Here is a 25,118-nt window from a genome sequence, read left to right as displayed (position 1 = left end):
AGGCAGGAACTGAACTAAAGGATGTACAGAGCTTGTGGAGACAAGCAGCCCATTTTTCCCTGGCTGGACATAACAAAATTCCGCCTGCCCTCCCATCCCCTGAGGAAAAGGCTGGAGGAAGCCAAGCGGGTGGGGCAGGCCCAAAGCCTCCTGGCTGTCTTCCACCAAGCAGGCTGGCTAGGCACAAGAGGCTCCTTTCAGGCACTTCAAGAGGAAGGCAAGACAGCGGGCTGCATTTGGCCTCGGGGAAGCATGCAGGCTCCCCACAGGGGGGCCTGCACGGCTTGTGTCAGACAGCCTGTCCACAGCCCTCCCTCCCAAAAGGGCTGTTAACGCCAAAGAAGAAAGGAAGCCAAATCAAAGGTTCCGACAAGCCTCCAGTACCCACTCGGAGAGGCTGCCCTCCCCCTTCCAACTCCACAAATTTGGACTTCACCTCACCATTCAGCTGTCTAGAGGGGGGCTCTTCTCTCCCATTTCAGCCAAAACCTCAAACGAAAGACCATCCGCCTCCACCACCCCTTCCTGCGTTGTACCCCACAAGCTGTGCATCCCATTTGGGCTCCACAGGGAAGTATCTTCTCCCTCCCCCCCCCCCCCCCCCCCCCGTCCAGGGCCACCCATCGATTGCGACTCTCCCGTGGCAGAGCTGCTGAAAAACGAGATGCATGCAGAACTACTTTTGGTGACTTTTATTATTCATTTATAAGCAAAAAAAAAAAAAATGTAGACAGATAAAAAGAAAGAAAACCAAAATACACTTTTTAAAGTTGGGGGCGGATGGGGGAAAGAGGCCATCTGTGGACAGGAGGGGGGGGGGGGAGGGAAAGGTGCAGCAGGAAGAAATGGGAACACCAAGGGAGTGGCTACAGGCCCAAGAAAAAGAGGGGAGGGGCGAGAAAAGGAAGGCATGCGAGCATCCCCACACTGCGTGGGCCCAGACTGAGAGGGGATAACAAAACTCAGCCTGCAGAGGGAGGCGGTTCCCCCTGCAGACCCCGCCTTCCACCCAGTTGCTGGCTCTTGCCCCTCCCCTGTTCCTACCCCTATTATGTACAACCCCCCCTCCCCCCTTGCCAAGGAGACATTTCCAAAAGGCATCTGGCCAGATACCCACAGCACACTTTCAGAGAGAGTAAGGAAAGGGAAGGGGGAGTAGAAGAGAAATGGCAAATTATATCCCAACACCCACAGCCCTACCGGGCTCTGCCAGGAGGCAAAAACAAAGACGAGATGCTGTTTGAGGGGAAGGAGATCCCCCCTCCCTCTGAGGGTTCCGGGTTGGGGGGGCCAATAAGGACCCCCCCCTTTTCCAATTATGGTTCCAGAGCTGGGGACAGAAGGTCAACCCCCAGCCCCTGGCGGGTGGAGAGTTGGAGCTAAAATCAGTTCACATGAGCAGGGGCCCCCCAGGAGGTTTTCCTTCAGAGTCCGTTCCCCCTGCCTTGTTTCCAGTGCGGGCGGTAAGGTGGTGATGGGGTGCAGACGGTCACTCCCTTCCAGGCTCCCTGGGACAAGAAGGGAGGGCGAGGGGCAACTGGGATGCGTTACCTGGAAAACAGGGAGGCAGAACACGGAGGATTAGAAAGGGGCCTTGGGGTCACCGCAGCCATGCAGCCGCACCATCTTCTAACCTCACCCCACCCCTCCAAAATTAAACAAGCGACTCTGTAAGAGTTCTCAGCCCCAGAGATTCGTGTGGAAAAGGTTCGTGCCCCTTTGCCATCTATGTTGTTCGTGGGAACACGGACGAAGTCCATAAACGTGGATCACAAGGGCAAAGAAAACATTTTATGTTACAAGCACGACACTTGGGGGGGGGGGGGGGGTCGCTGGCAGAAGCAAGACACCGAATGAGAAGTAATGAGAAGTAATGAAACTCAGCCGCCAAAAGCCTCAGAGGGCCCCTGAGAACAAGAATGGGGTGCAGGATCTTTGGCCGCTGAAGAACCACCAAGGGAAGGGAGCAAAAACGCCACCAGCCCATTTAAAATAGTCAACCAGGAAATGAAGATAATTGGGAGAGGCCTCTGGACTGCCCCATCAATCACAAAAGCTAATTGTGCAGGTGCAATTGTAGAACACCCTCCTGAGGTTTCCATTGCAATTTCTAGGAAGTAGCTGAAGACAGCTTTATTAAGGACCGCAGTTTGCCTTCGATTCACTTGACTAGAAGTCCTCAACTGGATTTTTACATTTCGGTTTCCGCACAACCTATTTAAAATCCAGTTGCCGACCTTTCATCAGAGAATGCCTGCGCATACGGAGCGTGGGGCTCCCGGCCCGTCTCCCCACCCCACAAATGGCCTGCAAAACACACAGCCCCAAACACACCTCAGCGGTTCAGCCACTCACATTGTCTGGGGAGTGAAGAGGCCCGAAAGCTGGAAGCATTGTGAGGCCAACGTCTGTGAAGCCAGGTTCAGTGCTGGACTCAGAGCTGCGGAAGGAAGAGGAGCGTGACAAAGGAGACGGGTCGGCCACCTTGAGCGTGCAAATCGGGAGGGACGGACAATCCACGGGAGTGGCTAAGAGGAACTCCGCCTACCGCTTAAGCAGACGAACAATGCAGGTCCGGGCTCAGCCCCCAGCATTTCCACAGAAAGAGGGAGTTACCCAAACTGAGGAAGGTGCCTGGGAGAGGCATTCCCACCGTTCCAACTAAAGAGTGCGCAGCTAGACAGACCCAATGTGAGGAATACAGGATATCTTCAGCCCACTCCCCCAGAGGCCCTAGATTTTTCCTTCAGTTAAAAATGCTTTTTGCAAGAGTCCTACTACTAGTGAGACATGTGCTGCCCCTCCAGGTATCAAGCTCTCTCCAGAGAAAACCCCAGACAAGCCCGATTCCCCCCTAACCCCGTCCCGCTTACCTGTCAGGGCAGCCGGGTTGAGTGCTCCCAGGGGAATTGCTCCGTTGAGCTGCAGGGCGGCCTGGGCCGCGGCCGTAGTCGTCAGGGGGAGCCCAGAACCTGCTGGGGGGCAGGGAGGAGGGGGAAAGGACTCGAGTGAGCACGTCCCGCAAACACCAGGCCCTCTCCATCAAAGCACATGAAGTACCAGAACGTACGATAGAACGTGACGGGACACTAGTACTGCGGGATCAGCTTCTGCAGCGTCCTGACGTGATTTCATGGGGAAGGGGGCTTGGCTGCTCTGCCCTGGGGCCAGAGGAATTCAATGTGCTACCTCCTATATGTTATGCCTTCGAACAGCTATGCAGACTAATCATTGAGGTCAGTGGGAGCGTGGCAGATACACCTTAGTGTCATCCGAGGATTCCTTCAGACGCTACCCAGACTCCCTGAGGAGGGAGTGACTGACTGACTGAGGCCAACCCACAGGAAGAGTCTCCTATATGAGGGCGGGTGGGCTTGAAGAATCCACAAGGTTCCGTGTCTTCCCTCTTTTGGCTGCCAGCATTCCCAAACCTGGATCGGTACTGGCTTTTGGAAACAACCACCTGTCGCACGGAGGAAGGGGCACCTTTTGGCAGGTCTCTTCCTGCCCCTTGCTCCTACTCCAGCAGAAAGCCACTTCTAAAAGAGCTCGCTGCCATTGAAGTCGGTCCTAGAACCCTGGAATCATCGTAACTCGCTCACCCACTGTCACCTGCCACCCCCTTGAATCTTCACAGAATCAGCCTCTCCGTCAGATGGCTCTCCAGCCTCTGTTGTAAAATCTCCAATTTTTACAAGGCCACTACCACAGACAGATTCTCCTAAAGCGACTGTATCACAGATGCCTGCGATTTTCTGCTTCAAATACTGAGACCATCATTCCTACAGTATGAAATGTCAAAACACTGCTTTCTCTGTGTAGGTAACACGGCCACATTAACCTCGCTCCTAGTACACGCTGCCCCTGGAGCGACTGAACTGCTCAGATGGTGCCTTGTTCCAGAGCGAACCGCCACCTGTGCTCTTCTCTGTGGCAGCCCTTCTACCTCCCCGAGGAATATTAGAAAAACTCCTACTCAGCCGAGCGTTCAAACACAGCGTGCAGCAGAACGGTTTCGCGGAGCCCTTTCATCGGCTTTCGGGTGAGGGCTGGCAGCTGGCTTGAGGACTGTGGTGCTTGGTGCGGTGTGTTTAACTGAGGTCACGAGACACAACGGAGTCAGATGCAAATGCAGGTTAAAAAAGCCAAAGGAGCCAAGGAACGTAGCTGTCTCTCCCCGGCTTCAACGAACATACTTTGATAAGTCAGCACGAGCCACATCCGTTCTCTGCTTCTCTCCCCGCCTTGCCTCCTAATACCCCATTCAGATTTCTTTCCAGGCACACTTTAAACTTGGAGCACGGATTATGCTCTGTCCTGACCTGATTTATCTCTACGACTCTGTGAGGCTGCCTGAGCAGCTTTCCAGAGGCCCAAAGGTGGAGGCAGAGAGGCCGGTCGGGGCTTTTATACAGAAGGGGGTGTTCTACAAAGGTGGTGGGAAAATGTACCCAATCCAAGGCCAACTCCAGAAGGCTAGAGAGAAGCTTCCGCTTTCTGGCTTCTTCTGCACTTTTTTTCGCTCCCTCTGAGAGACTGGGGCAGGAAAAAGCCCTGTGCTACTTTGTTTATTAAACTGATGATGAAGCTGTGTGCATTCAGCTGGTCAGAACAGAAATACCAATTAATTCCCCTGGTTTTAATAGGATAAATACAAGACAAAGGGGGGCCTAGGTTGGGCTCTAGAAGGAGGGGCTTCCCATCTTGATTTAAGAAGTGTCTACTTCTTTCAACAACGCTTGTCGTTTCCATCTTAACATCTCTCCGGCTTAAAAGATTTTGAGAGCCTTAAATAGCCAGAGTCTCAAGCCGTTGAGGGAACGTCACTTGCTGTACGATCCTCTGAGAATCAAGATCTCGCAGTACCAACTCTACAGCTAGGAGTAGCAAATATTTACGTGTGGCTAACACTCCACAGGAGTCCCCAGGTCTGCAACTCTGGGTGCCCTGCAAAGCCTTTTACATAGGGCAGGATACATTTTATGTCCTTGCCAGCTGGTTTTAATGGAGCGTCACAGTTCCTGATCCTATTGTACGTATGCTCCTAGGGAGGCAGCAGAATTAAAATACCCTCCGAACAGAAAGGTCTCCGTTTCTACTGGGGCCCCTCCCAAGCTCAGACTGTTCAACACCTTCCCATTTTGCTTTACATTTGCCTTCTACCTTCTGCCAGTTTGGCCATCAGCTGCAGCTGGGAGCTGGTGGTGCCGAGATTAAGGGCCGCTCGGTCAGGCTCGTCCGCCCCGTCGGGGAAGGTGATGTCGGTGGTCCCGTCCAACCGTTCAGTGACTTGTCCCACCCGCATGGGCCGGCCGGCCAGCTCAAAACCATTTAGCTGCTCCAGGGCACGTCGGGCGCACTCGGCCTCTGCAAACTGGGAGTGGGGGAGAGGAGAAGACACGTGTTCAAGGCGCATCTTTGCAAAGAAACGGCCTTCCCGCAAAACACGGGGGAAGAAAATCGTGCTTACTGTGATAAATCCGTAGCCCTTGGACTGCCCGGTATCCTGGTCACGCATCAGCACAATGCTGTCGATCTGAGGATGGGGGGGAGAGAAGAACACAGGTAGATTAGAATACAAGGAGGCCCCGCCCCCAAGCTTCATGCTCCGCCCCCATTTCTCTCTAACTAGGACCAACCTTCCCGAAGGGCTCAAAGATCCCGCGCAGCATCTCTTTGGTGATGTTGCAGTGAAGGGAGCCAACGTAGAGCCGCATGGGCCCACCGCTGCCTTTCTGAAGGTTGTTGGCCATGGCCGCCAGCCGGTTCTTCTCCGCCTGAGAACGCAGAGCCAAGTGGGTTAAAGGAACGGCCCGTCCAAACGGTTCCCACGCATGCAAACGACATGAAACGGCCTTATGCGGACCAAGGCCAGTGTTGCCTGATCTGACTGGCATGCCAGTCCCCCCAGGGCCTGAGACCAGGGCTGCAAAACAGAGGCTCCTCCACTGAGCCAAAACCCCAAAGCAGTCCCTCGTTTTGAAGAGTTACAGCAAACCAGCTGAAATCTGGATGAGGTTTTGGCTCCTGTGGGTCCTGCTCTCTGGCAAAACCAGAGTCTTTGGCCGAGCCCAGACACCAGTTCTTCCAATAAATATTTGGCTCCTCAGCATCCTGAGATTCACCCCCAACTCCATTCCTTCCCTTTAAAAATCCTCTACATTCAACCCAGCTGCACGGCTGCCCCAATCTGCAGACCCACTCGTGACAAAACTGCCGTGGCTAGGCCCACTCCTCGCTCTTATCCCTGAACTCCACAAGCTCGACGTTGCGTCTCGCACCTGGGACGCCTGGACGATGATGGGTACGCCCAGGAGACGCTGCCCCGTCAGCCCGATAGCCAGTGGCACAGACTGGATATCGCAGAACTCCACGTAGGCAATGCCCTTTGAACGGCGGGAGTTCCGGTCAGAGATGATCCGCACGTCGCGTACCTGCCCCAGAGGGAGAGAGAGAGAACAAGCTGCAGTCATTCAGAGTTTATTCAGAACTAGAAAGCTGGCACTGTATGAAACAGAAAGGCAATCCTGAAGATTTTGAATCTACAGTACAGAACAATAAGGAGATGAGCAAGAAAGAGAGAAAGTGGGGGGGGGGGGTACCTTGCCAACAGCAGAGAAAAAGTCCTCAAGGTCACGGGGGCGGATGCGGGCAGCCAGCTGCATGCAGAAGACGGTACGGGCATCACGCTCCTCCGGGCTCAGGCTGCCCAAAGGCTCCCTGTGTGGACAACGGAGAGGGTGAGCTCAAAACCAGGAGAAGGGAAATCAGCGTTCTGTCGGACAAAGAGCCATCCTCCAAACCAAGGCAGGCACTCACCGGAGGGGACTCTTCTCTCTGTATAAAGGACTCTTGCTATGTCCAAACCGCCGCCTACGGAGGAGGAAAACGGGGCGCAATTGAAAATTGCCATGCTGTAGCTGAAAGCGGGCTTCGGAGAGCCTGTGCCCGTTTGGAGAAAAGCAGAACATTCCCTCTAAAACTGCTCAAGTTGGATAAAACCAGAAGCTCCCCCCTCCCTCCAGTCCAGGGGGTTCTAGCGAAGTAGGATCATAGAGTGGGAAGGAGCCATACAGGCCATCTAGTCCAATCCCCACTCAATGCAGGATCAATCTAAAGCATCCAGGAGAAGAACCTGCTTGAAGTGAAGGGGAGCTCACCACCTCCTCAGGCAGTCGATGCCATTGCTGAACTACTCTTGACCACGAACTATTTTTTCCTGCTATCTAGCTGGTGCCGTTCTACATGTAGTTTAAAGCATGACTGTGGGTCCTCTCCTCTGCTGTCAACAGGAACTGCTCCCTGCCACCCGCTATGTGACCTCCAAGAGATCCCTCCTGTCCTCTTCTCCAGGCTGAACATCCCCAAGTCCCTCAAGCCTTTCCCTCCTAGTGCTTTGGGGAACAGCACTGTATTCTTAACATCTCATACTTATTACTACAGTGCTGCAGAGCTATATGCTGGTGCCTGCCTCTTCACCTCTTTCATCTGTAGCTCCCAGGAGTGGATGAACAGAAAAATAAAAAAACCTACTGGCATGCTTCTTTATTCCTCCTGAGCTCTCCAAAGTAAGGAGAGGAAGACTGGGGTAATTGGGAGGCAGAAGAAGCAAATGAGAGGCATGGGGAAGGGGGGGGGGGGAGCAATACTTTCTGGGGATTCCCAAGCACTGATTGTGAGCAGGCTGAGGGAACAGGGGACTGAGGGGCTCGGCCTGCTGCCTTAACACGAGTGCAATTTCAGCCCCCGCTAAATGCACATAGTCACCCGCTCTTCTGCGTTCCTTACCCGGGGGGTGGGGGGCTCCGATAGCGCACTCTCTCATCCCTCCGGCGCTCGCGGCTGCGGGAACGGCTGCCCCGCCTACGATCTCGGCTCCGGCTCCGATGGCGGCTTCTGCTCCGGTGCCGGCTGCGGCGGTCCCGGCTACGGCTGCGCCTGCGGTGGCGGTCTCGGTCCCGACTGCGGCTGGACAGGGGAACAGGTAACGAGAAGAAGCTGCAGGGGTTCTCAATGGTCACCATAGGCCAAAGTTAGTCCACCAACAGCTGCCCATCTGCTCTTGCCACTAAATTATATCTGGGCGTGCCACTCTCAGTCCCAACCATACCCCTCAGATTCAGCTAGAGTAAGAGCACACAATCTTGCCTGTTCCACCAAGCACAGAAGCTCACCTGGGAAGCACCTGGGAAGGGCCTTTATGATGGCAGCCCCAGGATTATACAAGAACCTCCCCAAGGGGATTAGGTCTGGGACCCTAACTTTTAATCCTCAGTATGCACCTAAAGGAAGTTTTTAATTTTCATTTATTGGCAGTGTTGACTGGGATTTTAATCCAAAGTTTGCTGCCTTTTTTACACTGTAAGCTGCCTGGAGTCCCACAAGGTAGAAGAGGAAGCTTAAATGTGTTTTAAATGAATACATAACATAAATGGGAACCCCTCACCAGTGACAGTCTCCCCAGATATCCCAGCTCTCTCTACTCAACCATCTCCTAATGAAGACGTTCCATTTGCATGAACCACATGAATTGAAACTTCATGGCCCCTGCAATGTGCCTGACTGCTGTATTGTCTAAACCCTGCAGCCCACGCACTTCCCACAGACAGTGTCCAGATTCACAGGAGTGGAGCCCTGTGGCAACCCGCAGCCCAGCCCTACCTGTGTCTGTGGTCACGGCTCCTGCTCCGGCTCCTCTTCTTCTTGCTGCCAAAATAAAGAAGAGACCCGTGCTTAGTTCCTCCCGACTCAGCCCCTAGCTAGACAGGTAGCAAAAGGTCTTCCGAGCAAACCCTCGGCCTCACCTGCTGCTTTCTCCACTACTGCTGGAGGTGCTGCTGTCTTTCTTTACTTCTTTTCCTTCTTTTTCCTCCTGGGGGGGCTGAAGAAATGGGCAGAGCACAGCGGTCAGTGTTCGGCCCCCCACCCGCTGCCCTTCTCTGTTCCGCAGCCCAATCCCATTCCTCCTCCCCTCTGGCAGCTCCCCATCGCTTTCATACGTTACCTGCGCTGTGGGGGGATCGGCTGGAGGCTTTGATGGTCCAGGCTGGGCCTAGAGCAAACACAGGAGGTATGGGCCCAGGAGGGGAGGATCGTTCGACACACACAGGGAGAGGGGGCGCACCCACACATACTCTGCCACAGCCCGCCTTGGAAACAGCCCGTCCCACGGAAATGAAAGAAACCACCATTCCCATGGAAAGCTATTGATTAAGGAGCAGGGATTGTGCCATGTGACAGGGATATTAGCCATTAAGCAGGTGAATGGTTTGAAGGAAAAACACTGAACCTCGCCACTGTGACAACGGTATCTTAGTCAGCCAAGTTCTTTTTAAAATCCCCAAACTGTCCACTTTTAGTGCCTGCTGAGAAGGGAATGAAGCAAGAGAGAGGACTGGTCATTAAAACTGTCTCAGACGACAGGGCCTTTCAGTTTGGGAACCTGCTGCCTCACTCTAGTGTTGGGAAGGCCACACCAGGCCTCTCTTGTGGCTCTTCAGCAAGAGAGGCTAATCCCTTTCCTTGGGAAATCTGAGAAGCAGACAAAAGTTGGTTCGGGATGGAGGGGCTCTTCATGTTTCATGCATTCAAATCATACTGTTTCCAAGCTCCACTTTTAAGGATGGTTTAATAATGGTGGGCTTTTTGGATACATCCTACCTAGAAGGGAGTGTTGATCAGAGTTCCACCAAGGGAATTCTTCCATTTAAAGAGACACACAATACAGAGTTATCATACATGGTTCACATGAAGAAACAGAAACCGCGAGAAAGTCCTAGTTAAAAAAAGTAACCCAGCCTGTTTATGCCAACTGGCAAACCGGACATAGGATATGCCTTCTCGGATCCATGTAATTATGGAGCAAAGAAGAAATTACAGCTGTACTTTTAACCTGCCCATCACACCCATGACTGTTTGCCCAACTACCTTTTCCCCAAATACCAAAGTAACCCAAAACAGCTTTATCTGGGAATACCCAAGGGAAAAAATATTGCAAAGAACAATCCTCTAGCAAGTGACAATTCATCCACACATACACAAACATCCCCAGTATAGAAAGCCGCTTCCTGAATGCACAGCTCGTGACACCCTGAACCAAACATCCAGATCGATCTATACAGGAAATAATGAGTAAGACAGAAAGTCGCCAATACTGCAGCCACACTTGTACCAAAGGACTTCCAATGGGATGCCTCCAAATGTAATGGCATAGAATTACCACCCTTGACAAATAAACCCTTAAAACATTGGAATGTGCTGCTAAGGCATATAATGTTGATGCATTTTTACTCAGCTCCAAAATATGGTTGTCCTTTGGCAGGGTTAGTTTGCAAAAAGAGAGAATGTTTAGAAATGGGAAGAAATACTGAGACAAAGCTGAGAATGATGTCAGGAGAATGGCAGGATTCCCCACCCAAGCCATGAAAGCCTTCCATGAACCTATTTCAATGGGCTCCTTTAGTAGAGAGAGCCTTTATGGTCTTGGGGGGGGGGGGGGCTTCATCTGCACTCTGAGGACTAGAAACGCAATACTCTCAGGAGCATGGCTACAGGTGCTTTCCAGAGGCAGTGCATGGTTTGAGGACCTGAATTCTCACCTCCTCTTTCTTGTATGGGGCCTCCAGCATCGCCTCTATCACAATGTCGAAGTCGTCCGAGGCCATGCCATCCTCTTGACTCTGCAAGTAGGGGGAGAGAAGGAAAAGGAGTCAATTGCGGATCTCTCCACACCAAATGAAAAGGAGAATGGCACAAGGGAAGACACTTACTGGGTCCTGGGATGGATTGGGGAACGCCGGATCCATGGCTGGCCCAAACAGGTGGGCTCCCCACCACCCCGAGATGCAGGAGCTGCTAGCGGAGAAGGGTTTTTAGCAAGCAGAGAATTCAGTCACAACCTGGAGAAAACGGAGACATGAGTGAAACTGAGTAACAGGCTCAACAGGAGGGACAGGGCCCATGCGCATTGCTAGGATACATAATGTTCTAGAAGATAAAATAGTTGTACGTTCTAGAACCCAGCAATGTTCCAGAACCCAACTATAACCCCATCAGCTATGCCTCCGCTTCTGGAATGTCAACAGGTTAAGCACAAAAGAAACTTCCATACAGTAGGGATCTTACAGCCAACTTGTTTTTATCCACTTTTCCCATTCTAGAACACTTTTCCTTCTTCCTTTACCCTGCAAACCTTCTGGATATCTCATCTCACTGGATTCACCAGCAACAGCTGCATTTGTTTTGTTTTTTTAATCCAAAAATGGGAAATCTGCAAGAGGTCTACTACTGTCAATCTCTGCCATCAAGACCTTTCTTTCATGCGAGGGAAGCCCCAATGCTAGGACACTTAAATATCTCTCAGTTTCTGTGGAACTTCCTTTGACATGGGGAACACACAAAATCTTCACACACAGGTGTGTCAGCATAACCTCACTGCTATGTGGTCAAGGCTCTTTGGCCTGAGGCACTATACCGACGTTTAGTTGAAGTCCTGGAGCATGTCTTTCTAGCTCTAGACAGTCTCCTGGGAAGTCACGAGAAGATCAGCCACTACGGTCAAAAGCTCCATTTCCGTCTGCTCCTGCTCCCTGCATCTCCACTGTTGCCACAGCACGACACTTTTGGTGGCTGCCAGTGGGAGGAAAGTTCTCTGGGTCCACATGCTGCAGGATCCTTATCCCCCCTTGAGTCTTCCACCAACTTAGTAGACTGCCTACATAACCAGTCACAAAGCGCAAAAGAACCTGCTTATTTAGGGTCTTGTACTTCACATAATTTGCATTTTTACAAACCTCAGCCAGTAAACATGTAAGATGATGTGAGATGCTCACTTGGGAATTCTCAAAAAGACCTGTGGCAAAGAAACTTTTACACGGTCTTCCAGAAAACAAACCATCTCAAAGGGAAAAGCATATTACAAAGGAGTTCTTGTGCTTCTCTAACAAAAATCTTCCCCCCGCTCAATACTCTTTGCCCTGCAGTTTTCTAATGCAGTACGCCACCAGCTGAAGAATTCCGCCACTAGCATTCTCCTAGAGCAACAGCTGAATATTTACCAAAGTAAGACGCATCAGGAAGGAACTTCCCACTTTCTAATGATTCATCTAAGCAGAGAGAACAACTAGCAGTATCCAGGGATGGATACTGGAGAACCCAGGGCAACCTTCTCAACAGACGTTGGATCCTCTTTCTACAGAGCATGGAAAGCTAGGAAAGAACAAGAGTTAGAATTTGGAAGCAGTCAGGGAAAGCGTTCCCAGAGGAAAGCTTCTTCGTAAATTTCAACACACATCAAAATCTCCCTCTTCATTTCTTTGGACTACAACACACATTTCTGTGCCCTAAATATTTCCAATGAGTTCAAAAAGACCAAACAAGTTGTGCAAGTTAAGTACATTTGACTATTTGAATCCCAGGATTCCATTTCCCTTGGCACACGTGATCTTCCGGGAGATAAACTCTGCATCATGAAGTCTAAGGCCAACTTCTGGGTACAACTACACAGCAACCACATGGGGGGCTTTTGTATCACAAACCCAAGATGCAGAGAGGCTGCCTGTCCGCTCTTCCAGGCCACGAAGTTCCACAAGGGCTCTTGAGACAGTCAGACTTAGAATTATCCAGTTCTCTACTTCACAATACAGAAGACACTAATAGTATTCTCTAAACGCCTCTTTTTTTTTTAAAGAAATCTCTCCAAGATGAGAACAGAGCATCCAGCCCTGACCAAGAACCTCCTCTCATCCATTTCCACAATCCCAGAACCATGAGATGAAAATGCTCCTAGCAGAGAGTTCCCAAGCCTAAGGAATCGTCATTCCTCTTTTTTTTTTAAAGAAATCTCTCCAAGATGAGAACAGAGCATCCAGCCCTGACCAAGAACCTCCTCTCATCCATTTCCACAATCCCAGAACCATGAGATGAAAATGCTCCTAGCAGAGAGTTCCCAAGCCTAAGGAATCGTCATTCCACTGGCCAGAGGAGCCAATCCATATAGTTTTCAGGTCAAGAGCAACCTAATATACACAATTTGTCCCCTAAACCTGGCAACTGCCTGGCCAAATACCTGTTCCAAACCACTGCCTGCTCCCCTCTGGAGCACTAAGCCATTATGTTTAAGCCAAGTCAGATTCACCTTATCAGGCTACCTCATCACAATCCTGCAAATCCCTTTAAAGCCAACAAACCCGCATGTTCCTCATTGGATTTCAACCTGGAAATTCCCTTCTCCCTTCCCCAACTTCCAACATTCCTTCAAGTTCAGGCCTAAGATTTCCCAGAAGGCCTGCAGATTCCCACCCAGATAAATAATTTTAAAGGAAGGTGAGTCGGGGAGAGGGGGAAGAATGTCAAGCAGTTCTGCCAGTTGCCACTTAAGAAGCCCCACCCGGGAGCTCCGCCCCTCCCCACCCCATCTACTGAACTTTCCAATCCGGGACGCACACTACAGCCTGCTCCATACAAACTACACCCCCCACTTGCTTTGTCAGCAAGAGCTGATTAGGAAAAGGGGGGGGGGCGCAGAGGGAAGGCCAAAGTACAAAAGGGCAATTCTGCCCTTATGGCCTAGCAGCACCCCAGCCAAAGGCCCTTTTTCTCCTCCAGCAATTGGGCTCTGGGGAGTCCAGCTTGGCAACCAGGAAGCTCCTTCCCCTGGTTCAGGAAAGCGACTCGCCCCCCTCTTGCCCGCCATGTTCAGACGGCGGCCCTCTCCCTCCCAGCCAGCCAGACACCATCTTGTTACCTGCCTTAGAAGCAGAGCCCAGCTTGCTTCCCCCCCCCCAAAGGAAACCTACCTGAGCTCGAGGCCTCTGTGCTCCCCCTCCCCTCTTCCGCAAAGACACAAAAGAAGCCCAGGCTTGGGGGGGTGGAAGCAGCGCCAGCGACCCAGAAGGCGAGGCCCCGCCCCTCCCCGAAGCCCCGCCCCTTGCCCCGTCGGCTCTTCCTCAAGGAGGCTCCCCTCCCCCCGCTTTAGAACCTCGGGAACTCCAGGGTCCCCTCCTGTTGACGTCACCCCCGCGGTCGTGACGTCACCGCCGTTCTCCGCCGGGCTTCTCCTCAGGCCGGCTTTCCGCGTCCGACTCACTCACCTCCCTTTCCCTTCGGCCGTTCGGCTCCGGCAGGCGGGATGGGGCGTCGGGGGGCGGGCCGGGTCCTTCGCCGTCTCTTCAGACGCGGCCGCAGCAGCGACGCTAAGATGGCGGCGGACACTTCTCCCTCCAGAACCTTCCCCCTCCCTCCTCCTCCTCCTTTGCCTCGCGAGGGTGTTAGTGCGCGTGCGCGGGAAACGGCGGCGAGAGGGGGGGAGGATCGTACGCAGCGGTGATTGGCTAAGAAAGAAGGCGGGGAAAGAGGGAAGGAGGAATCGTCAGAGCCCGGCGCCGATTCGCCGGCGTCCGCCAGGAAGGTGTAATTGTTCCGTTTGTAACGGCGGCGGTGATAGGAGCGATGGTTCGGAAAGGCGTAAGACGGAGGGGGCGGGGCCTGTCTGTCCTCGGCCTCAAAAGAACAACCAATGGGTGGAAGGCGGAGGCGGGATCTACAGAAAGCCCTTGCTCCTCATTGGCCGACCTGACGGAAACGCGAAGAAAAATCACAGGGGCCTCCTTCACTTACGGCGATTTTGACTGGCCAGCGTGGCTAAAGGGCGGGGCGCAGGACCCACCGCTTCCGATTGGGAGGCTCCTTGGCGTTTGCCGCAAGCCCTGATTGGCTCCTTTGTTGTTGTTGTTGTGGCGGCCGAGGAAGACCTCTTTAAAGCCCGAGGTCGAAGGTCACCAAGGTCCCTTCCCCTCCCAGGCCGTCTGGGGAGGAAGTGCTGGCTGGGTGTTGCCATGGCAACAGCGGCCAGGTTCTCCCCTGGGCTGGGCCTTGTCTTTCCAAGGCCTCAACGGCGAATCTAAGATGGCTCCCCTCACGCCAACTCCAGGCAGTGTGGCCGATGCCTACGCCACTTTAAAGGCTAACAGGGTCTTTGTGCTTGCTTGAGCTTGCATGCAAACACGCATGAAAATTTTACTGCAAAATCTAATTATTTTCGTTAACGGAGGGCGGTATATGAACATTAAAAAATAAAATAAATAAATAGCATCGTACACTTTCTACACAAATACCCACATCGTACCACATTTGACACCAACACCCCCAGCCAATTCCTTCCGGCCACACACAAGTTTCAGGGACTTTATTGAAATTTCACAGACCAGAAAAACATGATCAGCCCATGAGGAGAAATCTCAGAGGACCACCCCACCCCACCCCATGAACGCTGGACTCCCTGCGCTTCTGTACAGGGGAACACAACTCAGTCTCTGGTGCTACTGCAACTGTAACAGGCTCTTTTCTTTCTCTTGTCTGAATGGCAGACGTCAGGACAACTCCGTTCCAGGGAAACAGGGGAGTTTCTGCTCACAGTCCAATGGTGTAGGAACGTCCTGTGGGGTTGTGGATGACAGAGCACGTCGGGGCTACCACAGCCCACTCGTACCAGACTTTCTTGGAGTTGCTGCAACGCCAGAAGGCCACCCGGATATGCTCGCCAGCCTGGATGCTCATGGGTTGCTGCAGGAAGAAAACGGGCAGTAGTACAGAGTCTGCCAAAACCAATGTGCCATGCCATTGCTCCAGAACGTGCACACTTTCACAACAGTACAAACGCTACCCTTTTCCTATGCTCCCAGACAAGACCGTTCTGCAGCCAATTAAATCTGCAGTGGCCCACTTGGGAACAAGGGACAATGCTCATAAGGGATAGGGGCACCACGGTGAGGACCCTTGGGCCATCTTGACCCTGAAAAGCACTAAACAGACATTTCTGCACTTTCAATTTGTTTTGAGCAAAGCTGGGCCTAAACGTTCTAGAATTTAAATGGATGTCACTGCTAGGTGACAGAATATGGTTTTCCAATGGTTTTACACAGTTGTTAATGTTATAATATTATTAACTTTAATTTTTACGGTTGTTCTACTGTTACTTTTTTTCACTGCCCTGAGCTGGGATGGCACCCACAGGGTGTGCTTAGGGATCCGCTTACCTTGAGGGGGAAGAAAATAGGGAACCAGGAAAACATGCCGGGCGAATGTGTCTCAGGTCGAATACCTGGAAGGATGGATGGGACACAGATGTTGAAAGAGGCAGGTACAACAACCTGGGGAAAGGTCTATTTCTTCCCCCCTCGACTTACTGAGAGTAATGTCCCCATACAGCGTGGTCTCAAAGTAGCCAGCGAAACCGTGAAGTACGGTGTTCACATCCACCTGGAAATCCAAGGTCTGGTAGCGGTTGTTGTCTTTGACAGGGTCTATTGGAGAGGAAGAGAAAGAAGAGGAACAGGTAGAGGAGGAAGGAGAGTTGTTTTTTATGAAGGAGTCTCAAAGCAACTTACAAACGCCTTTCCCTTCGTCTCCCCACAACAGACACCCTGGGAGTTAGGTGGGGCTGAGAAAGCTTTAACAGGCCTGAGAACAGCTGTGTCAGGACTGTGACTAACATAAGGTCACCCAGCTGGCTGCATGTGGAGGAGTGGGGAAATCAAAGCCAGCTCTCCAGATGAGAGGCTACTGCTCTTAACCGCTATACCATACTGGGAAGGGACATGGTGTGGTGACCAAGGTTATGCCACCCTATGGAGAGCAGGGAGATAGCAGCTAGGCTAAGTCCTGCCCTCTTACGGGAAAGCGCACAAGGTGTGTTGCTGAGTTGTACCCCGTGGTTATGTCTATGCGGGTATCAACCAAGGGCTCTGAAAAGAGGGGAGCAGCTAGTCATCCATAGACTGGCCGCGTGAGTGCTCACAGACCTTCGGGCACATGTAAAGGTTTCAGTATCTCTTCCCCTACCTGGGTTGGGGTGTTTGAAGGAAAAGCAAGCTTGTGGGGGCGATAACTGGTGGAAATTGTGCAGCCGGACAACATAAGGCATTTCAAACTGAGCCTGGAAAAGAGAAAGACACAGAGAGGTAAGAAACACGAGAGGCACATGACTATGGCAGCCTTCCAAGCATAAGCAAGCACCCGATTCTGAACAAAGGGTTACCGTCGTCCAGTCCTTATTCTGCAAGATCCCTGTCTCTTAACAATACTCAGTCTACATGGGCCCCCAACACAGTGCTGTGATTGTGTTGCATGTGGCCCGCGGTGCAGAATTATGATCTCCAAGAACAAAACTTTAGCTATTCAAAGCAGCAACTTTCTTGACCTGTAAAGCTGGGCTTGAGAGCTGATGATACTTGATGAAACATCTGAATTGGGTTGGCATGAAAAGTGAATGGAGAAGATTTATAGTGGCTGAATGGGGAAGGCTTCAAATATCACACAGAAGAGTATTTGGCAGCTCCTGACCACTTCCAGAATCTCACCTCAAATTGGTGCATGTTTTCTAGGTTTGTATCATTCAGAGATGACGCAGGATGCTGTTTTTCTGGGTATGCAATTCTGATTGGGTTGGGCTGCACAGAGTCATTATCCTTTTTCAAAGCGGGCATCTAAAATATTACAGATCTCACCTCTGGGTCACGATCTTTCTCCCGACAGGCGCGCACTTCGTTGTAGAGCTTCGAGGAGGAGATTGGACCCAGGAAGGAGGTATAATCACAGGGGATGCTCACACCGCCCTCTGCATGGAGGGGAAAGGGAGAAAACATCAGGTGTTTGGACTTCTGGGAAATTAGCAAGCTCCAATTACCCCCTTCACACAGGGGGGAGAACAAAGAGGGGACTTCTTCAGAATCATAGAATTGGGACCTCCAGGGTCATCTAGTCCAACCCCCTGCAGAATGCAGGAAATTCACAACTACCTCCCCAACCCGAATCGGCCTTCGCTGGTCTCCCGCCACTGTCCTCGGATGCCTGATTTTCCAGCCGCACCTTTGAGGCAGTGCTGCGCGCCATCCAGACACTCCGGGGACAGCTCGTTGTCTGCGAAAGAGCCCAGCAGTTCTGACACCATGAGGTCTGCCTTCTCGGGAGCCTCCCATTCCCGCATGTCACACGAGATCACCGTCACTTGGGAGCCCCATTCTTCGTACTGCCAGCTCTCCAACCTTGAGAGGGGAGGGGGAAGAAGCAGTCAAGGGCCTGGGGCAGAAACGAAGGATTTCTCCCTCCATCAGGGGCAAACTTTCCCCTCCAAGGGTTTACCTCCCCTGCTCTCACAGGGGCAACTTACAGGCTGCCTAATGTCAGTCTCCTCTTCCTTGCAAAGTGAATGAGGAAGGGTTAGGGAAGGGGGAAAAGGACTTACGTGACCACAGCATTAGGGTTTTTCTCCACGGCGTAAATCTTGACGTGACGGTCAGCCTGCCGAGAGGCTCGCAGCGAGGCATTCACCAGGGGCCCCCGCCCTGCCCCAAGCACCATCACCACCCTGTGGAAGACGGAAGGACGAAGAAAAGGAGAGGCTGAGGCAGGAAGGAGAGGCCGTTTTCAAAGCCTGCTGCTTTCTCATTGAGCTGGACTGCACCGCTAACATTCATTGTGGAGTGGAATCCGCCGTAGATGTTGCAACAGAAAATACACCTGGACTGCGAACAAGCAGAGGCCCAGGCACATACCGAGAGGCAAGACTGCGATTTATTTGTGGGATGCGGCTCTGTGCCCACCCTAGCCAATTCCCCTGCAGCTGTGTTGATGCATCTCGTACGTCAGGGGTCCCCAACTTTCCGGAGAATTGGAAGAGTGTTAAATGCCACCCTGCCAAAAAAAGGCTTCTGCAGAAGGAGAAGCCACCCCCAAAATGGCTGCCTCAGTAGGCGGAGCCTAATAGAATAGCTCCTTCCTCACACCTCCAGGAAAGAATGGCATCCTGAAGGGAGAATGATGAACCACACACCGACTGAGGAAAGCTGAGGTGTTCACCAGTCCTCCTTGTTCTCCCATTTAAAAACTCTCTTTTTTTTGAATGAGGGAAATCAGTCATGAGAGCAGCCCAACGATCCCCCGCCTCTCCCCTTTCTGAAACACTCAGTGGGCGTCAAGGGAAGCAGCAGTGAGCGCCACAGAGCCCTCGGGCACCACCTTTGGGAACCTGCATTCAATTACTTCCCTTTAGAAAACATCCACGAACCAACTGTACGTTGCCTCCACAAATGAGCATGCACAAGCCTCTGGTCTTAATGTCCCCAGTAGGAATTCCAGGCAGACTGCTGCCTCCTTCGGCAAAAAGCACACAGGCCCTACGTTCGAAACGCTTGTTCTGGTGATTTATGTGTTTTTATATACTGTAAATTACCCAGCAACCACAGCTAGGAGCGAGGAGGGCAGGCAAGCCGATAATAAAAGCCGAAACGGTACGATAAACCACGAAAATGAAAAAAGCTTTATCAGAGAGAGCGTTTGGATGGGCTCGCCAACGATCATATGGCGTCAAATGACTTCTGGGGAGATTTACCACCATTTCCTTAGGGAGGTGGCGGTGCCAGCAGTGTGGGAGTCAAGCGAGGCTCCCCGGGCCCTGTGAAACTGAGCCGGTGGGCAAGGACCTCTTCCTTTTAGTCCTGTACTGCATCTGCATATTTTAAGGCGCTTTTCAGAAATAAACAAGAACACCCAATGCTGGCAGAGGGCGCTTTTCAACGGAGCTTCCTCCAGAGTGAGTGAATACAGAACAGCAGATGTGCGGTGGCAAAAATTCCCCTCCCGGTTCTGGCGACAAAAGCAAAATACTTGACCACTCCCCAGCCACTGTGCCATCATAAGCTGGTATGCAGGAATGTCAGCCTCAAAGTGGGACCTGGGGATCCCCCAGAATGCCATCGGATCTCCAGATGACAGAGATCAATTCCCCTGGAAAGAGCAGAATCTTTGGAGGCTGGATTCCACAGCATTGTACTCTACTGAGGCCCCTGTCCTCCACCCCCCTAAAAAAAACAAAAAAAACAGTCATTTCCCAGTTTGGAGCTGGTAAACTCACCACCCCACCCCTGACTGGTGAACCCGACAACCTTTCTAAGTATGGCTCACTCCAGTAAATCTCACTCACTGGACGTTGGTTTCCTTCTCCTCCTCGGGCACGCGATCTAGCAGGCACTTGTATATAGCCTGCAGGTAGAATAAGACTGGGTTGGAGCGTGGCTGTGGTTATGTCTCCCCAACAAGAGCCAACGGTTCCCTTCAAACTTCCACCCCTGTTCCACATTCAGCCACGTGTGTAAACCCCAGGCAGATTATTGTGACATCACTTCTGGGGGGGGGGGGATGAAGGGACAGCAGTTCGTTCTAGGAATCGCCAGAAACTCTTTGGTAAAACTAGCGATTCCTAGAGAGGCATGATGTCACTTCCGGTTTCCCACAGAAGTGATGCCACGCTATCGCCACAGACCACTCAAGGCAGGGTGCTACCAACATGCAGTCCCTTGGCCCGCACTTCTTTCCACCTGAAGTCCCCTCTTCACTCACTGTGGCTCCTCTTACCCCCCCCCCCCCACAGCCCCATCTATGTAGCCCCCCCCCTTGATCACAGCCTCACCTGCTGGTACTGGGAATACTTTATGGGGTCCTTCTCAAACACCTCGTAAGTCTGAGACTCCAAGTTGTCCATCAAGGGCTAAGGGGAGAAGACAGAAACAAACAAATCCCTAAAGAGGCCTCAGACTCAGGGGCAAACGCGAAGCAAGAAATACTGTGGTGAGCCCTTCAGGAACGACAACAAGAAAGGAGACATGACGAATGTATCTGGCATTTCTCGTGCATTTGCTCCACGGGGAAGTGTGACGCGCCTTTGGGAGTCCCGTGAATTCAAGGTCAAAAGAGATCTCAAGCCCCAGGACCCCGAAGTTCTAGAGGAAAGGCATCTCACCTGCAGTGGGGACTGGAGGTAGTCTTCGTAGCCTTTTGCGAAAAGCTCATAGGCCGAAGGGGGCGGGCGGTTCTGGCTCAGATACTCCAGGTACTGCAGGTAGGAGCAGAACTCCTTCTCCGGATGGTGGTGGGCACCGGTGATGATAAATTGCACCTCGAGCTGGAAAGGGACAGGGGACAAAGGTCACCACAAGAGAATCACACTTTCACAATCCTGCCCCCATCTCCCAGATGTCTTTCACAGACATCTGCCCCAGAGTAGGGTTCCCCAACGGGGTGCCCACAGGTGCCACAGCACCCACCTAGAAACCCTCTTTGTTCAGGGCCCCAGTGGGCAAAGGCAAGTGGCCAAGTTGTCTCAAGAGAACAGAAGGCAGCCAAAGGGCAGGGCTGACCTTAAGGAGGCAAAAGACCAGGCGCTGGTGCATCTTGGAGAGAACAGGGAAGCCTTTCTTATTGGTCAAGAAGATGCTGGTGGGTAGGATGGCCGCCTTGATTGGTTCCCCGAGCCAGCGGTCGATGACGTGATTGGACGGCAGGTCAGGGCCCACCTCCAGGGCTGAGGAGAAAGGGGAAGAGTTGCCACAGGAAACGATGTCCCGGCCTCTATGAGATGAGGCTGCCACGGAGCACAGGCCTCTCTGCTGCCCACCTCCCCAGTCTTGCCCCAGCGGCACTCACCCACCGCGATACGTTTGTTGTAATCGCACAGGGTCCGGAAATTGTGCCACCTACCAAAAAACACACAAATAAGAAAGCTGATGTTGCCACATCAGAAAATGGGGCCTCCTCGCCTTCCACTCACCCCATTTTTCTTCTGCAAGGGATTCACTGTCATCGCAAAGAGATGGCATTTGTAGCTGCCGTCTTCGGTTGGCTCCACCAGGGATCAGCCTCTCCTTGCCTTAGAAACCCAGGAAACCTGTTCTGCTCCCCAAGCGGTCCTCCCTTTCTAAAGCGGATACAGGTTCCCACCGACCTTTGATGCATCACTCACCACTGCCAGGTCTTCTCCTCGCCCGCCGTCTCCTCCTCTGCCCCCTGCACAGGCTCGTTTTCAATCAAGTCATCCCGCAAGTCTGCTGGAGCCAGCAGCGGGATCCGCATCCAGAACTGAGGTGGAATAAGAAAAGGAGTGGGAGAAAAAGTCCCAGAGAGACACTTTGGACCCAGCTTCCTCAACCAGGATTTCATGAAACCCTGGGGTTTCTCAATGGCCCTGGAAGGGTTTCCTAAATGGGTGGGATACATGTATATACATACATAGAAATCTGTTAAACATTTAACAGGTGATATAAACATATATGGTCACGTCAACCCAAGCCACAGCTCCCAAAATGTCTAATAATGGGCCTGTAGGGGGTGGGAAGGGGAGGGGTCCCAGGTGAGGCTCTGTGGAGACTGGACACAGAGGGAAGGATGAGATGGCCTGGACGTACCATGGAAGTATGGTGCCCAGTATTGATGTGGTTACATAGAACGCGAGCCAGGTTGGGGTTGTCCGCCTGCGTCAGGGGCAGAAGGAAGGCTGGAAGTCCCAGGTACGCCCCAAAATTCAACTCCTGCAACATGGCCTGCAAAGGAGGAGATAAACACAGAGACCTATCTTTAGGAAACCGCTACAATCTTATTCAGTTTGTCTCTAAAATATCAAGATGGGGAAAGGGCAACTACAACGATGGTAGGATGGAGTGTCTTTCTCCAAGGAAAGGTGTTGGGGCTGCTTAGCTTAAAAAAACAAAACACAGTGACTTTTGTGCTGTGAAATGGATTGACAATGATAGGTTCAGGGCCTCTACAAGAATGCTGAAACAGGCAACAGCAGAAGACAGTTAATTTTTAAATATTTGTGATTTCATGGAGGGGAAGGGAGATAGTATGGTAAAGCATGCTCTCATCTGATCCTGGAAGCTAAGCATGGTCAGTACTTAGATTGGAGAAGTCTCAGGAAGGTTCTGCAGGAAAGGCAACGGGAACCAGCTCTGCATCTCACTTGCCTTGGAAGCCCCTTGCTGGGGTTGCCAGATCAGCTGCAACTAGACCCCATTTACGTATGTAATTTCGTGGTGTAAAGACCTATCAAAGGCTTTAGTAATTAAAATGGAATCTCCATTTTCAGAGGCAAGATGCCTCCGAACTGCCAGGTATCAGGAGCCAATGGCAGACTTCTGCTGAAATGACAACCTTCTGCTTTTCTTTTATTTATTTAATTTCTTATATTTATATATCACCCTGCCCTGTGAACAAAGAAACAGCATCTGAGCAGACTCGCTCACCATCTCGGAATTCCTGCGAACCTTCTCCACGTTGGAATCGGCCCGGATCCATGGGGACAGCTTGCCCACAATCAGCGTGTTCCAGTCTGGCAAGGAGCAAGGCATTACAGGGATGAGAGCCAACACTCTCTGACTGGGGGAGGGCAGACGGCTTGTTCAGAGCCAGCAGCCCCAGCAAGGATATATCACCCCCTTCAAGACTGACCAAAAGCACATGTGCACCAAGCAGTCAGGACAGACAGAAAGACAAACTCTGGGACTTGCCCACAACAGCGAAACAGAGGGGTGGGGCTGTGGCTCAGTGGTAGAGCATCTAATTGGCACGAAGAAGGTCCTGGGTTCAATCCTTCAACATCTCCAGTTAAAAAGACCAGGCAGTAGGTGATGTGAAAGGCCTGTGCCCATGGAGAGCCACTGAGTTTGGCAATTTAGACTGTGATAGACCAATGGTCTGATTCAATAGAGGTTCATATGAACCAGACACTTATCCAAGCGTCAGTATTTTAAAACGCATTGTAAAATTTCTGCATGCAACAATGAAGCAAAGCAAAAGGGGGATAATACATATAGACAGATCTTTTAGCAGGAAATTTAATTCTCAATGCAATTTTCATTACCCTCCCCAGGTTCCTCACTGTAAGTCACAAGAGAAATTGAACTATTGTTTCCCTTTTGTTTTTGTTTTTTTAAGGAAATAAGCTCATAAGTTCATTGCATCTTGTCTGGTAAGTAGACAGAGAGAGACATCAATGCAATGAGTCCTTTGATGTTTTTACCTCTTCCCGAGAGTAACAGGTCAGAGCGGGTCTGGGGACCTGACCGGCTCTTAACTGGTTCCAGGAAAAACTCCCTCTTGTATCGGGGATGGAAAACGGGCATGCAGAGGAAATCAAACCTGGGAATTCAGAAATTGGGAAAACAAAATCACCAATTGCCAACCAATTAATTTTTTTAAGCAATTCTGAAACAATGAACTGATTTTACAGCCCACATTTGGACAGCACAAAAAATCTGTTTGCCTAAAACACACTTGGGAGTCCACCCACCGCCCTTCATTCATGCAGCATAACCGAAAACTTCCAATCAAGAGGGTTTTTTAAAATAGGGCTGCACTGTAATTAAATGGCCAGGAAAATGAACGGATAAAGAGACAGAGACTGCCTAACACTGTAAGTGTGCACCCAACATGCTATTTCCTATCCCACTTAATATATCATCTTTAGATACTCGTGCTTTTTTCCAGTACCCTTTTGAGATTTCTGCAGTCTAGACCCTATTACATCACGCCCTACATGTTCCAGCCTATTGAATATCCTATGTGATTCACCCTGAGTCTTAGACAGGCAAAGGGGCAGAGATCACATGGCTGCCATTGCTTTAGGCAGGGCTCCTACAAACTATCATGGTGGGCATATATCCCAACCCAGCCATTTCTAATGTGGGAAAACTCCACCTGTGGGATTTCCACCTGCTGTACATCAGATAAGAGACCCAGACTGCAGCCCTGGGGTCAAAGGTCACAATCATGACCATCATTCCTAAGGATTCATTTGTGACAACTATCTGTGCAGGAGTCCAATTCAAAAGAGCACCTCCCCCTCCCCCCATCCCAGGTCGGTTCAGAGGTCACTGGGGCTTGGCCACCGGGGTCAGAGGTCAGGCTGGAGCACCACGTGGTTTCTCTCACCCCTGCCTGGCTACCGCCCCCAGGGTGCCGGCCACTTCCGGGACGCAGCTCAAATCCCTCCCGCAGGAGACGCGGGCCACCGCGGCTGCTCCCGGACCCGCCACCGCTGCTGCCGCCATCGCCGCCGCCGTCGCCGCCATGCCCCGCCACACAGAGAGGCGAGAGCCGGCTGGGCACGCCCCCTTACGACTCAAGCCAATCAGCGGCCGCGCTTCCGACAACTGTCCAATGAACGGGAAGCGTTCCCAACAGGAAGGCGGGGAGGAACCGGCCTAGTCAAGGCACAGCCAATCAGAAGCCTAGATGTAGGCGGGACTGGAGGCGGTGCGTTTCCCCCACCCGTCCCTCTGTTGCTGAAA

At 51.8% G+C, this 25,118-nt stretch overlaps 2 protein-coding genes across 8 annotated transcripts; both read right to left on the bottom strand.

Annotated features, from left to right (window-relative positions):
• Window positions 1-677: 677 nt before the first annotated feature.
• Window positions 678-14,273, bottom strand: RBM23 (RNA binding motif protein 23). Of its 7 annotated transcripts, none has more exons than XM_077315868.1 (16): window positions 14,091-14,273; window positions 10,770-10,898; window positions 10,599-10,679; window positions 9,005-9,052; window positions 8,805-8,881; window positions 8,662-8,706; window positions 7,789-7,968; window positions 6,820-6,873; window positions 6,603-6,720; window positions 6,282-6,434; window positions 5,640-5,777; window positions 5,471-5,536; window positions 5,164-5,374; window positions 2,874-2,975; window positions 2,335-2,440; window positions 678-1,551 (listed from the first exon to the last, which is right to left on the bottom strand). In XM_077315868.1, the coding sequence occupies exons 2-15, from the start codon at window positions 10,803-10,805 to the stop codon at window positions 2,352-2,354; spliced, it is 1,398 nt and encodes a 465-aa protein (XP_077171983.1). In that variant the 5' UTR covers window positions 10,806-10,898; window positions 14,091-14,273; the 3' UTR covers window positions 678-1,551; window positions 2,335-2,351. The 7 variants fall into 7 exon arrangements, with proteins under 7 accessions (XP_077171983.1, XP_077171980.1, XP_077171985.1 ...); XM_077315865.1 differs by having other exon boundaries at window positions 2,356-2,440; XM_077315870.1 differs by having other exon boundaries at window positions 2,874-2,972.
• An 896-nt stretch (window positions 14,274-15,169) lies between these two features.
• On the bottom strand, window positions 15,170-24,937 carry PRMT5 (protein arginine methyltransferase 5). The gene is made up of 17 exons (XM_077314260.1): window positions 24,760-24,937; window positions 23,849-23,967; window positions 23,073-23,158; window positions 22,236-22,370; window positions 21,794-21,909; window positions 21,478-21,527; window positions 21,192-21,355; window positions 20,795-20,956; window positions 20,465-20,542; window positions 19,979-20,037; window positions 18,242-18,364; window positions 17,866-18,041; window positions 17,505-17,614; window positions 16,840-16,933; window positions 16,185-16,301; window positions 16,035-16,099; window positions 15,170-15,561 (listed from the first exon to the last, which is right to left on the bottom strand). Exons 1-17 carry the CDS (start codon window positions 24,897-24,899, stop codon window positions 15,409-15,411), a joined length of 1,947 nt encoding a protein of 648 aa, XP_077170375.1. The 5' UTR covers window positions 24,900-24,937; the 3' UTR covers window positions 15,170-15,408.
• Window positions 24,938-25,118: the final 181 nt, after the last annotated feature.

Source organism: Paroedura picta, chromosome 16 (genome assembly GCF_049243985.1).
Source record: "Paroedura picta isolate Pp20150507F chromosome 16, Ppicta_v3.0, whole genome shotgun sequence".
Taxonomy (NCBI): domain Eukaryota; kingdom Metazoa; phylum Chordata; class Lepidosauria; order Squamata; family Gekkonidae; genus Paroedura; species Paroedura picta.
This window is presented reverse-complemented; position numbering and strand designations above follow the sequence as displayed.